The following is a 13830-nucleotide window of genomic DNA, read 5'->3' as shown; positions in this document are numbered from 1 at the left end:
TAGGATGTCCCACAGAGCAGAGCCATCAGATCGCAAAAGCCAAAGATTCCTCATGGCTTTTGAGTGGTCAAACCCATACCATGCCCTAGCAGACAACTGCAGTTCATGAGACAGGTGATTCCACTGATGGAAAAAAAAAATACAAAAAAACTTTAAGAAATCTATAAATATATGCTACAAATTTATATGACCAGGCAAATACAGAAACATCTGCCCTGAGTTTGAGATCATATTCCAAAGACACGCAACCCAGTAAAGGGTGTGACGAGGAAGAGTGGGGAGGGAACACTCACTACCATCTCTTCTGGATTTAAACGGAACCCTCTGTCCACATAGAGCTGTAGGCTTTCCTACTGGACACAGATTTCTCATTTACATTGCTGTACTTTGCCTCTTTATCATCTCCTTCCTGTTTGCTACAATAATTTTTTTTCTTTTTATGCTTTCCCCACCCCACCAAAAGCTGTGTATCTTTGGGAATCATCCATGCTTGTGTGCATTGTCCTTAGAAACACACAAGTTCCTCTTGATGCAAACATGTCTTCATAGCTTGCAGTGCTTCTGTTTTACATGGCATACAAAACACATTCCTGAACTGTCAGTCACGGAAACAAACTGCCACACTGGTTGTGGTGATCATGAACAACACTAAATAAGAAAGATGATCAATGCCAGAATCAATATGACCCAGTCACAGTGTTCATGGGCATCTATCAATCTGGAATGTGTTCCCTCACTTACCATTGAGTACCATTCTAGCTAGCTATGTGTGGATTCAGCTCAATTGGGCTTTTAACATCACCATTCTCTACAAGTGATAGTAGTCAAAGAACTTAAGTGTGACAGCTCAGAAGAAACACCTCCCCCATCATTCTCTCCTGACACAGGAGAAGTTAATTCTAAAAGCTTCCTCCCCTGATATCTTGACATCATTATTGTAAGGGACAAAGAAATTTGGAATCCTTTTCAGTGCTTTTCTGGCTACTAAGACAATAAAGCAAGAAACCAAAACACCACCTCTTCAGGCATCCTGCAGCTCTGCTGTCAAGTTACTTTTCCCAAAGACCAGTGAGAGCACCCAAAACTTTTCAGCGCAGTCAATGAATATCTCCACTTTCCTATGCCCCTTTATCACATGATGCTTTGGCCATGCTCAGTTGAAGGAAAGCAATTTTCAGACTGCTCAGGAAGCACAGGTTGGAGCTGGAGCACCGCTGACACATGCAGGAAGACCTGGTGCACAGGGAATAACATTCCTACCCTTTAGATACAGTGTCTTCACAGAGGAACATGGAAGCTTGTGTTGCAGGGCCAACTGCAGCAACCATTGAGACAAGTGCTAAAGCAAAGCAGAAGTAAGGATTTGGATGCCCCCATCTCCAGGAACACAACACAAAGATCACGTAAGGAAAGAGTGAGAGAGACCTCCACCTGCTGCAGTGAACAGATCAACATCTCTGTTTCTGTTCTTATGTCTGTGCCAAAGGCAAAGGAGAGAGATGGACAAAAGAAAAAGTGAATGGTTTGCGTGTGCAGAGATATATATGGGAAACTGGATGGCAGTCTAAAAATGTGCACAAAAATGGCAGGGAATCTAACTAGAGATGGATTTCTCCATTTATTATGTCTATTATTCTGTTTTTGAAAGAAAAGCTAAGTTATAACCCGAACGCTCATCCTTTCTTTTAAAGCTGTACTTCAGAAACGATTAGAAGCTGAAGCTGAGGGATGAAAGTGAGCATTTCAGAGAACAACTTCTGTATCTCCTGTGTGCTGTAACCTTAACACAAATGGATGCACATTGCTGCCTTTCGCTTGTTCCTGGCAGCAAAAGAAAGGACGGGTAATGAGGGTATACGTGTCATTGTGACAATAAGACGCAGAATTACAAAGAGATGCAGATCCATAGGGCTTTTTTAGGCAATGCAAATCCAAAGGGAATAACAGCTGGACTTTGGGTTCTCATCCATTCGGTACATGCTTCACTTCTTACTTGTCCACAGCAGGGATGCTGTGAAGTGGAAACATCACATTTCTCAGGGCTAAGGACAGTTGTTTCACTGAAGAGGTATGTGGATTTAAGTGGGTTAACTCTCTTCTGGTTTTCCACACCTGGCAGAGGATGGGGATTAGCAAGGCACCCTGCGAAGGGGGAGCTGGGAGGATGGCCTCCTTCTGCCCAAGCCCCATGCTAGGGAGGAGCAGTGGTGATGTGGTACAATAGGAACTGCATGCTGCCTCCCTGTGTGCGTGAGAGTTGTATACGCTCAGCTAAAAATAACATCCTACCACTGTCCCTCAGTTGGAAATTAGCTCATGTTTGCATCGACTCTGAAAAGATGAATTCATCAGTATTCTGATGGCTTCCCAGAGATCTCTGGGAGGAGTATTTAAGAGAACGGAAGCTAATGGTAACAACGCTATTTTTGTACGGTACTTAGTTGTTACAACTCGCATTCCCCTGATAACACCATTCTAAAAGGTCCCTCTTTCCAGAAGTACATCTGCAAGAGAAACTGAGTTTAATAAAGTATGTTGGGAAGCTGAACTACGCATGCACTGCATTCTCACTGCACTTGGGAATCAGCATGGATCTGAGTGCAGCAGCACTACAGAGCCACTGCCCTGAACATACAGACTCAACAGCATTCTTGCAATGGGAAGAAGACTAAGCTCTCCTCACACAAGCAATTTTCTAACAAGTAATGAGTGCCACATGCCTGCAAATAGAGTTAAATGCCTTCCTACAGCCACACTGGGCTGAGGGTGAGGTAACACACGTAGAAACACTCCCCTCTCTGCAGCCAGGCATGGGAAAACCTGAATGGCTGTCCCTGTGTGTGAGGACACAGCTGATCTGGGAAAGGACCCAAGCCCTGGAATCCGCAGGAAACCGAAATTAAACCCTCACGCTAACGATATCTCTGCGTGACTCTCCCTTGCTTCAGCTCTGGAAGCATCCCCCGTGGGAAACACAGCTGGGGAGTATTTCGGCTGCGATGATGTCAGCCTGCTTCTGATAGGCTTCTGGGTAAGGTGACACTTTGCTGGATGAGCCTGGCTCGTGTGTCTGTGCAGCCTCAGACCCGGCATGTGTTCTGCCAGAGGATGGCAGTCCGCCCTCTGCAAAGGGCCGCACCATGCCAGCACATCCACCAGCCTGACACACACACACACACACATACACACTGCTACCTGCTCATCTGCACTGCTTCTGCTGGTGCAGAGAGAGAAATGAGAGTGAGGTGACGACTGCAGAGGGGAGACAGCTGCTTCTGACTCACTACTCAATGCACCGGGGCAAATCATAATAGGAACTGGTTCTGACCCAAGGACAGGTCCCTACTCATGGGGCCTGTGGTGTGCAGCTCTCACTGAAAGAACCACAATATGGATGGTGAGGTGTGGGATGGGGTTGAAAAACAATCATGTCCTTATCCTGAAGGCACCCAAGGCCCTGAACTTATCTTCCTATTAGTCCAGTGGGAGATGCACACACATCTACATACAAAACACATGGGGAATCTGCATAATAGACACGAGAAAGTGACTGTGTCACAAGCAGTGTTTCCCCTACCTGTGTAGTTTGGGAAGGATGGGACACCAACTTGGAGTTTGGACTTGATGATCCTTGTGAGTCCCTTCCCACTCAAGCTGTTCTGTGATTCTATGACTAAGAATTCTGTGTGCACGCTTTACTCCTCAGTACCATTCATCTTGGTTCTTCCTTCTCCAAACCTCAGCCTCAGGCGCTTTCCTACATCTGTCCCCTTCCAATTCCCCTCTCCTTCTCTCCTTCTGGGCATCCATCACTGAGGATGCAGCATCATGGTGCTGCCCTTTGTAGCACTCATGTTCCAAACCAAACCCAAAATGTTTGAAATAAAGTTATTCTAAATGAGTACCTCTAGGGATCACGCTATCCCTTACATCTAGTCTGCTCCAGCCTCAATAGGGTAGCCCCTAAATTGCTCCGAAAACAAACAGTATTAAGATACTGCTTTATGATTGGCTACCATCTGAACATAAGAGTTACTCTGAGAAATTACAGGTTTTTTCCTATCCTGGAAACCAGTGAGATACAAAGCTCAGAAGCAAAGCCTGCCCAGTCACCTCAATGGTTTTTCTTTCCGAACTCCCCTTGAACACACAGTTTATGTGAGCCGTGCAGTGTTTAAACCACCCTCAGCTGAAGCCTTGGGAGAACTCTGCAGTATTTCGGTAACTTACGTGTGTGAGTGGATGCATTCCCAGACAGCTCCAAGCTGTCTCCCAGCCATGGAAATTCACAGCCCTGTGCCCTACCTACTGCTCAAGGCTAGGAATTGTGCTGAATCCAGCCCGAGCTTTCTGGAGTGAATGGTCAAAATCGCCTCTGAGAATGCAAAACATAGCCTCTCATACCATTGAACTTATTTTGTATTTTAATAAAAGACCACAAAGATCACGTAATTTCTCCTATGGGTTCTTAAGCTACAAAATACAGCAGGGTTTATACCAAATCCTGGCCAGGCACTGAAGACCTTTGGGTAGGCTCACGGGTGGCAGTGGATCCTCCCGTGTGTCTTGGCTCTGACAGTGACACACTGCACGACTGTATTCCCTTGGACTGATGAGGGCACTGAGAGTAATCCTACAGCATTTTAACCTGGGAGTAAAACAAGAGGGCAGCCCAGTCCCTCAGAAAGTCATAGATATCCCACTTCATATCCAGAAGGCTACACCTGTCATCTGCGTGACCCTGATGGCTTCACCGGCACTGTGAGACAGGTCATGGGGCCAGAATCAGCCTCACAGAGGGGTGTGAGTGGTGAAAAACTAACCCTGGGCAGATCTGAAGCAGCTGGGGCACACTGAGGTACCCGCATTACTTTCCCATACTACCCGCCGCGTGTCGCTGTTACCTGTGCTCGATGCTCTCCAACCGCGAACTGTATCACAGCAATGCCTGGGTTATGGCTCTCTTCGATCCTCTCCACAGTGCTGGAGTCTATTTTCAGGTCATTGCTAATTTCCGCGCTCTGTATGAAGTCTTCTGTTTTTAAGTCCTCTACTTTCTTCAGCTCCCCATTGGCCAGCTGGATGATTGACCCCTTCATGAAGTAGGGGGGCAGCGTGGGGGGGGCCGTGGCGGGGGACGCGATGGACTGCACCACGGGGAGGTGGATCTGCGCCTGCACCATGGTGGCCTGGTAGGCGGGTTGTGTGGTGTGGGGCTCGGCGCTGAAAGTCTCGCTCTTGGGGACAGCGGTGGTGACAAACGTGTGAGGCACTGCTGCAAACTGGGGAGACGAGGTGACAATGGCTGGTGCGACGCCCGACGGCTCGACATCGGCGCTGCCGACAGGTATGAGCAGGGGCTGCGTGCCAGGGATCACCAGGTGCTGGGGCAGCCCCCCGGGGTAGCCCAGCGCTTGCTGCTGGCTGCTCAGGTAGCCGATCACTGGCGGCTGGGTCCCAGCATAGAAGGCAGTGGCCGGCAGTCCCACTGGGAGATGCTCAGAGGCGCTGTGGGTTGTCTGGATGACGGTGTGGGGGGACAGCGTGGCCACGGCCTTCACCCCCTCGTGGCCCAGTGCCTGCTGTGGGGACAAAGCATAGGAGCGGTGGGTTGGCTTTCCTAGGTGCAAGCTTCCCTTGTCGTTGAGGACTGAGGGAGAGTTCTCTCTGTTGGTGGCCTGCTGCACCTCCAAGTCCGCGGTTGGCGTGCTGCTGTTGGGGACCACCATGACAGAGGCTCGGACCCCTGAGGACTCCCGGACACCATAGTCAGTAGGGCCCGAGTGCACCACCACGTGCCTGGTCTCATAATGGTGGGGAGCTGTTTTATTGCCTGCTTTGACCAGACCAATGTCTGCAGAGGGAGAAATGCCGTACCTCCGGCTCTTCTCTATCTCGCCGTTCAGCACCTCTTTGGCCTGCATGGCCTGCAGCCGGCCACTCTCAGGCTTCTTGGGGGCATCCCTTGTGACAAAGTGCGAGGGGTCACTGTACTGCACCACCACCTGGGAGGAAGGGCCAAGGGTGAGTGTGTGGGGGATCACCGTCTGGTGGGGGTGCAGGGGGACCGGGATGGTTGGAGGAGAGACGTTTCTGACCGCGCTCTGGGGAGAGCTGGAGATGTGGACGTACTGGTTCTGCTGGGTGGGTGGAGGAGACCCTGCAGCGATCAGCCCGGGCGTCCTAACCAGGTGCGGCTCAACTTTGTGCCCCTGCTGGCTTAAGCCACTCATGCTGGCCAGCAACGTGGAATAAGCCTCCAGCTGGGAGCGCTGGGATGGAGTGGTCGCGACAGCTGTGGCCGCCGCCACGGCGCCGGTTGCCGAATTGGCGGTCGGAGAGATCAGCTGCGAGGGGATGAACCCGGCATATGGTCCGCTGTACTGGGGCCCGACGAACTGGAACGTGTGTTGCAGGTGTGTGTACTGCACAGGGGAGACAGGGGTCCCGGATTGGGAGAGTGCGGGCGAGTACACGGTGGGGAGCGTGGTGGGGGCCGGCACCGACCTGGGCGCGCTTGGTGGGGAATAGTCCAGCCCTGCCGGCGGCGGCTTGTGCAGGCCCTGCTGCAAGCCCACCTCCGCCGACGTTCCCCCGGGCCTGTGCCTGCCCCCTAGGCTGCTCTGGCTGCCGGGGTGCCATGCTAGGTTGTCTGTGCGGTGGTTATCGTTCGGCAGGACTGGTTTCACCTCCGAAGGCAGGCTGGTGGCGGGGATCTCTCGCTTCTTAGGCGGCAGGCATTCATTGCTCCGCTCTTGGTTGGATTTCATCTTTCGCCGTCCCCCCTCCACTGTGCTTGCTTCACTGTCTGGCTGGCTCTGATTTCAGTCTGATAAATGGAAAGTCACATTTGATTTCTGCAAGGGATCCAGTGACTTCATGAGGAATCATCTCCCCGTGAGCACGATTCTCCAGCGGCTCCTCTGGATTCTGCAATGAGAGGGCGGGTGAGGGAGGGCAAAATCACACTGTCAGCATTGGGGAATGGGGACAAAAAACCTGACACCTCAAACCAGCACCCAAGAAAGAGAGAAAAAAGGTGGAATGTCAACCCAGTTGGTCATTGCTGCTCTCATCTCAAGGAGCAGTGGACAGCTGTGCTGTAAAACAGCAGCTAAAATCCTGGGCACATCTGTTTGCACATTGTGAAAAAGCTTAGAACTTCAGGCAGGTTGGAAACTCTCTGACCATAACGTGTCAGAGTTTCCGTGTCTTCCAGTGTCTCACAGGCTCACTTCCTTCCCACTGCACCTTCAAGGTTCACCCTTCCATTCTTTTCTTCTCCTGCAGCAACAGTGTTGCCTTCACACCACCACATCCTAAAATGCCTGGGAATGTGGTGTGACCTCCTGCACAATATCTGCATAGTAGCTGGCAGCTATACATGTAGCGGAGGGAAAGTGAGCTATTACTGAGCCCTCAAATGCAGCACTCCTGCTGGACCAGGGAGGCTGTGGGTGCTCCAGGAAGGAGACGGTAAAGCTGAGCAAACTCCATCCCTCAAGGTGTTTGAGGTCAGGTTGGATGGGGCCCTAGGCAGCCTGATCTGAAGGGTGGCAGCCTTCCTCATGGCAGGAATTTTTTGGAACTAGATGGTCTTTAAGGCCTCTTCCAACCCAAGCCATTCTGTGATTCTGTGACTCTAGAAACTTGGCCCCAGAGACACCTCATTAGGAGTGCTTGGGGAAGCACATCCAGGTCTTCCTGGTCCCAAATGAGAACTCCACAGTGGTAAAAGCTCAGGATATTGTAGAGGTTGGAGCAAAACCACCTCTTTGCTCTGTGTCCCGTAGCTAGGTGACTTCACCCATCCAAAGTCAACATGGGCAAAGTCAGGTCCTTACTCTATTTTCTAGGGAAAATATCATTATCAAATCATATCACTCTTTGAAAGAAAACCTGATAGCCCTCCCCTACCTGCCCAACACCAGCAACAAACTTTAAGGAAAGGGACAGTTCCCAGCCCCTGTCCAGCCCCTGGCTTTCTAGATGTGCTTCTGGCTGCCCTGAAGGAGCTGCCAGCATGGGTGCTTACACACGACAGGCATTCTTGCAAGAAAAGTGTGCATTATGTGAAAGAAAAAGGGAGAAAGAATTCACAGTGGACGTGAAAGAAGATGGAAACAGGATATAAGTCACTTAAAAGTGAATGCTGAGTGGCAGAAATGATAGCTATCTTGTGGCAAATAATATTCCTTCAGGGAATTTCCCTTCCTATTGCCTCATTCCTAATGAACAATAAGCTGATATCTGTATGTGCACACAGTGCTCTGAAGACATACCAGACTAAGATGAAACCTATCTTTAAGAGCATTCTTTACAATTGTGGTTCTCCAGCTTGCCATAATTCCTCAAAAGCCCAAAGCATCCAAAGGTTTGATACAATTTGTCTGAAGTTGATGATTCCGTATGTTAAAAACAGAGCAAACAGCAACAGCCACACAGAAAATACACAAACAGCCTGTGGTTTTGCCTTCACCCATTCTGCAGGTGCCATGGATCAGTGCTGGCCTGAACCTCAAACTGAGAAACCAGAGCACATATGAGCTATATGTTTGGGACCAGGCTGCCTAAAGGATCTATATTTGGGGGGGGCAGATTCTCTGCATTTGGACAGAAAGAAGTTTAGCTGAACTTGGGGCAGCCTTCTGAGAGCAAGAGCCAGTGATTCCCACAGCACGGCGCTCAGCTCTGGCCTGCCCTGACCCACCAGGCATGGGTAGCCGGGAGCAGGCCCTGCCACCAAGCACGGGCCTTCCCCTCCTCCTTGCAGTTGCTCGCTGTGTCTTGGCAACAGCTAAAATTATTATCTTACACATGACTTACGGATTTTTATTTTTATGTCCAGCTAAAAATAAAATCGCCGAGCTCACATTTGCGCAGTCATCCTTAGTTAACTTTAGCTCACTGTAGCCTCCTGCCTGGGGCGGCTGGGCTGGCAGATCAGTCAGCGGCTCATGGCTGGGCAGCTGAAAGGGAGCCTGCGTGTGGAGCTGTGCACAACCAGCCCCTTTGGTGGCAGTAGATGAGCCAGCCAGCCCCACACGAGTTGTTCCAGCAGGTGGAGGCAATGTGGATTCAGCTTCCCCACATCAAAACTGCTAGCACAGAGCTGTGTGATATGTGTAGGAGATTCGCTTTGTGGGAGCCCAAGCAAAGGTTTTTTTCTGATGAATAGGATGGAACCGACAAGTTCTGGGTAGTCCCCAAAGCCAATGCTGACCTTCTTCAAGAATACCATAAGCTAATTCTTCCATTTTTTCTTTTGTGAGTCTTTCATGTGGCTCTTTTCATCATCACAGGTTACAAAAGGGCTACCCCACATATCCCGCAGAGCACAGGAGGAATGAGCAAGCCTAATGGAAGCAGAAGAGGAGGCAGCTGTGAAGGCTGCCCCACTTTTTCAAGCCCCACTTGCTACATGGTTCCACTTTGAACTCCAGCAGACACAGGATGGGATGTGCAGAAATGCAAATGCGCAGCAGAAAGCAGCCTATCTCTGTTCCAAGACTTAAAAGTGAAGTGGTAAGTTTTTAGCATAATTCCAGTTCCAGCAGCAGGAAAGATAACACAGGGGCCTGGCTGTGCTCGGGAAGCAAGACTGAAGTGCTTCCAAGGCGAGAGGTACAGGGCATGGTTCAAGGCTTCCTAGCTGGCTGCCCCAGAAAGATGAACACAGCCTTCTGAGGTAAGGCACCCAGTTTATTATTTGTATATTTTATATACTTTTTTGGGGGGAGGGGGAGGATCCAAGTCATTTTTCTGACAGGAGATTTCCCTTCTCTCTAATTTCAGAGTTGTCCATCATGACTTGCAAGGTATACAAAAGAGCAGCAAGCACCAGGAGATTTTTTTGCTCCCGCTTTGTGTATGTGCCACACAAGCGTGTGCGTGCATGCACGTGCAATTACGGCTTGGAAGGTAAAGAGGACAAAGAGATCAGGGACAGCAGCTGGACTTCGGTATCTCTGGCAGCTTGTGCACAGGGAGCATTGCTAAAGTGTCTGGACAGCCCCTGTCCGCTGGCAGCCTGCCCGCACAAATTCCTGGAAAGGCTTAAGGCAGAAAAATAATCACTCAGAGGAGTCACCATCTGGGTTTACTCTGGTCCCAGAGGCATTGCTTGCTGGAGCTGAGGATGTGCATTGCTTGTGCACAGCTCCAGCGTGCCTCCGCAAGGCACTTTAAACCTTGCTACGCCTCCCAGAACACTGTTTTTCTATTTATTTCATCTAACAAACCTAAAACCCACGAGAGGATACTGGGCTACAGCCTGAGGGGCTGGACACCTTTATTTATCACCTTCATCCAACACAGTACTGGGTCTCCCCCCTCTGAGGCAACACCACCCTGCCTGGCAAGGCTCCAGCAATGAAATGCTCCCAGTGTGCACCCAATATCCATCCCCTGAACGACACCTGGCACACGGCTCTGTGCCTGCTGTGTTCCTGCAGGGGATGGCAGAGCAGGCTCACACTCCTGCCCCACACTTGCCCACTCCACTCTGACATGACAAGCTGGCAGTGTCAGCATCACTGGCTGTCAGAGGAAAGCAAAGGCACTCTGTCCTCCATCTCCTCCTCTGCACTCTGAGGAGCTGGGCACCTCCAGGACTGACGGAGGCTACGAGGCAAGGGATGCAGAGCACCCTGTGGCTGCACGTTCCTGGCTGTAGCCTCTCAGGATTGCATTAGCCCTGCCACGTGCATCTCAGTCAATGACAGCTATGTAAGTTCCTTATCCGACCCCACCGATTTCATGGCTCTCTAGCAGATTTCCCAGAAGGGCCAACTGAAGAGAGCTACTAATAAGGAACATGAAAATCTCTAATAAAATTTGAAAATCCCCTCCCCAAACTAAAGGATTCCTGATTAGCACTGCATCTGCAAGACAGATTGTCTGCTGCAATGCTACCTCTTATTATACTGCCGGGAATCTGCCCCAGCAAATTGCTACAGGTTTCTGCAGAGCAAGCAGCTATTTTGTGCATCCTTTTTCTCCTCAGTCGCATCAGAGAACCTCTGGGCAATACAAAGAGTGACTGATAGTGACCTCAACGAGCCGATCACCACTCAGCTCTGAGACAGCTTCCGTGCACATGCAGCACAATGCCACAGGTGGCCTAAGCTTCCCTCGCCACCAACTGCAGCATCCCTTACTCCATGTTTCTTCCAAAGAAGTCCCTATCAGAGCCTTCATCCTCCAACATGAGCTGCAGATGCCAGCACCCTGGTGCTAAGCATGACCAACTGGGCAGGCAGGTACGTGGAGGCAAGGCTGTGTTTGCTCCCTGTGCCATGATCCAGCGCACCGTAGGGCTGCCAATGGAGAACACAGAAATCCCCTTCTTTGTGGAGCCCAACCCTGGCACTCATACAGCGTGAGTCAGGGCCCCTTTGTGCTCCTGAAACATGTAGTACTGGCTCAGAAAGAGAAGATTTCTTAACATGATAAAGGTAGAGGGATTTTTGCCCTTTTCAAGGCAGTTTCAGCTTGCCTTTCTGCTGGGACAGGCCCTTCAGTCTCGAGGTCCCTAGCTTCTCTATGCAACCCACAGGTCCAGAAACGTATGATTTTAGATAAAGGTGGAATATCCCGCTTAATTATCTGACATCAAGAACTGGAGTTTTGCAAGACAGTGTCAGGTATCTCAGGGCCAGTGACAAATCTGCAAGAGCTGACAATGCTGATTACAGAGCAGTTTCTTTGAGGGTTAGCCAAGGAAAAGCACATCTCTGTAGCTACAAGGGGAAGACCAGAGTTTGTACTTGGGCTGCTCATGTCCTGGGTTTCAATTCAAGCAGAACACAAACCATGGTCTGACATGACATGAGCACGTACTCCAGCAACGCAACCTTTCACCAGAGTGCCATGTTTAAGCAGAACACTGGAGGTCTGTAAAAGCCGTCCTGGACAGATGCAAGATGTAACCTCTATTTTCCTGCCCAGCACTGACTGCTACCAGCTGCAGGATGTCAGATCTGAAGGACCGGCTCGGCTGATATTACACAAGAAAATCCTTGACTCTTACACCAATCCCCTGGAGGCATTTCTGCAGCTTAAATGAGTGAATAGAGTTCATTTATAAACAAGCATAATACAGAAATTACTTTGTTGATGTTTTTCCTTTATCTAAAATGTCCCAGCTACAATGGGAGCTGCCTACACAATTTTCCATTGAAAATTTCACCAGTGACTATAAGCGTAACAACACCCACTCGCCACCCGTTTTAACTTGTGACAGAAACTGTCATGCCTGCATGAACACATTTGCACCGCAGATATGTCACACGGGTCTCGTTCTGGGTGTCTCAAAGCGCTCCCTTACAAGCTCCCTTTCCCACCCGTGGCTGAACGACTTTAGAAAAGGTCTGGATTTGTTTCCAAGAGAGATGAGTGTGATCCCAAAGAAAAAATGATGACTCCTGGGGGCGTTCCACCCCTTTGAAGCTGCAGCCAGGAGCTCCAGCAGGCAGCAGCCGGCTGAGCTGCCATTGTGCAGATAAGCACACGGGCTGCTGAGAAGGAACGGGCTGCCACGCCAGGCTGATAGAGGGATCGTGCAAGAACAGGGCTCTGGGGGCAGGTTTGGAAGGCCCAGCTGCATGCTTGTGTCCTGCACTGGGAGCCCCTCCTGCTCCTGGGAGACTACTCTGCTGCTCAATTCCACGTGCAGCTCCTATTAGCTGCAATTAGTCCATTTGTAAGGTGTTAAGAGATGAATTCATGTTAAATTTCCCTTGAAATGGATTACTGTTCTTTCAGGCTCCATTCAGCAAAGCTGTAACTGTCAGCAATTCTATCTGAGCTCTCGCTTGCAGCCCAAGCCAACACTCAGTGCCTTGCTGAATCAGCATCACCATTACGTCTGTCAAAACCAAACTGCCAGCAGCTCCCCCCTGGCCTCAAGGCACACACCTGTGCCTGCTTTGTGCCACAGAAGATGCAAGCGACCACAACATTCCCCCTTTCCCATTCGTTTGTTTTTTCTTTCTCTAATTCCTTCATTTTTCTTTTTAATTCAGTCAGTTCCATGTAGGCATGTCCTACAGCATCACCCGTGCTGGTCCAGCACAGACCCTCAGTGGCAATGTGAACATTCCATGCCACAGAGCACATGGGAAGGTGTGTTGGCAGCAAGTAAAAGCCGCCAAACCCACCGGTCTGCAGCTCCCTTCCCTCTACATGGGCAGCCCACAGCACCAGAGGATGTGTTTGCTATTCCCCATCCTGCAGGAGCTTCCCTCCCGCATCGCAGGAGCAGAGGCAGCAGATCTATTGGGTACAGGGAGTCAAATTCATCACCGGTGGCACTTGGCTGAGGGCAGCGCAGCGAGGGCAAGATGGCCCCCATTGCTCTATCTGACAATACAATGCAGAAAACCATTAAAAGAAAATGAAGTAATGCGGGTTTACATCAACATAGCAGGATACGCAGTCACAGGCTCCAGTCGCAATTAAAATAAACCCATTCCAACTACAAATGCAAATCAGAACTGCTCTCAAGCAGGGAACGCTGTCAAATGAAGGCGGTGTGCTAACAGCAGTGCCAGTGCTCTCAATTTAAGTACGTGAGAAACAAAGGTATGCAGCATCCAGGACTGCCAGAGAGAACTTGCTTTAAACTGCAGGCAAAAAGAACTGGGAGGATTTAAAAACGCCTTTTCTTACAAAAAGCAGATACGAGGAAACCTTTTGCTCCCCTTCTCCCAGCCAACGGAGGGGAGAAAATAAATCACAGAACTCCCATAAAGGTTATTTATATAAGAGTCTTGAACTCAGGAACTAAAAAATTCCTCCATCGGACATGCAGGTCTGTGAATCACAGCT

At 50.0% G+C, this 13830-nt stretch overlaps 1 protein-coding gene across 11 annotated transcripts in view; it reads right to left on the bottom strand.

Annotated features, from left to right (window-relative positions):
- Positions 1-13830, bottom strand: part of ATXN1 (ataxin 1) — a 194601-nt gene that overhangs the window by 9109 nt on the left and 171662 nt on the right. For all 11 annotated transcript variants that reach the window (XM_015854672.2, XM_015854668.2, XM_015854671.2 and 8 more), the window contains one exon: positions 4905-6930. In XM_015854672.2, the coding sequence (XP_015710158.1) occupies positions 4905-6770 (1866 nt within the window). In that variant the 5' untranslated portion in view covers positions 6771-6930. The remainder of the gene's footprint in view (positions 1-4904; positions 6931-13830) is intronic.

Source organism: Coturnix japonica, chromosome 2 (assembly GCF_001577835.2).
Source record: "Coturnix japonica isolate 7356 chromosome 2, Coturnix japonica 2.1, whole genome shotgun sequence".
Classification (NCBI taxonomy): domain Eukaryota; kingdom Metazoa; phylum Chordata; class Aves; order Galliformes; family Phasianidae; genus Coturnix; species Coturnix japonica.
This window is presented reverse-complemented; position numbering and strand designations above follow the sequence as displayed.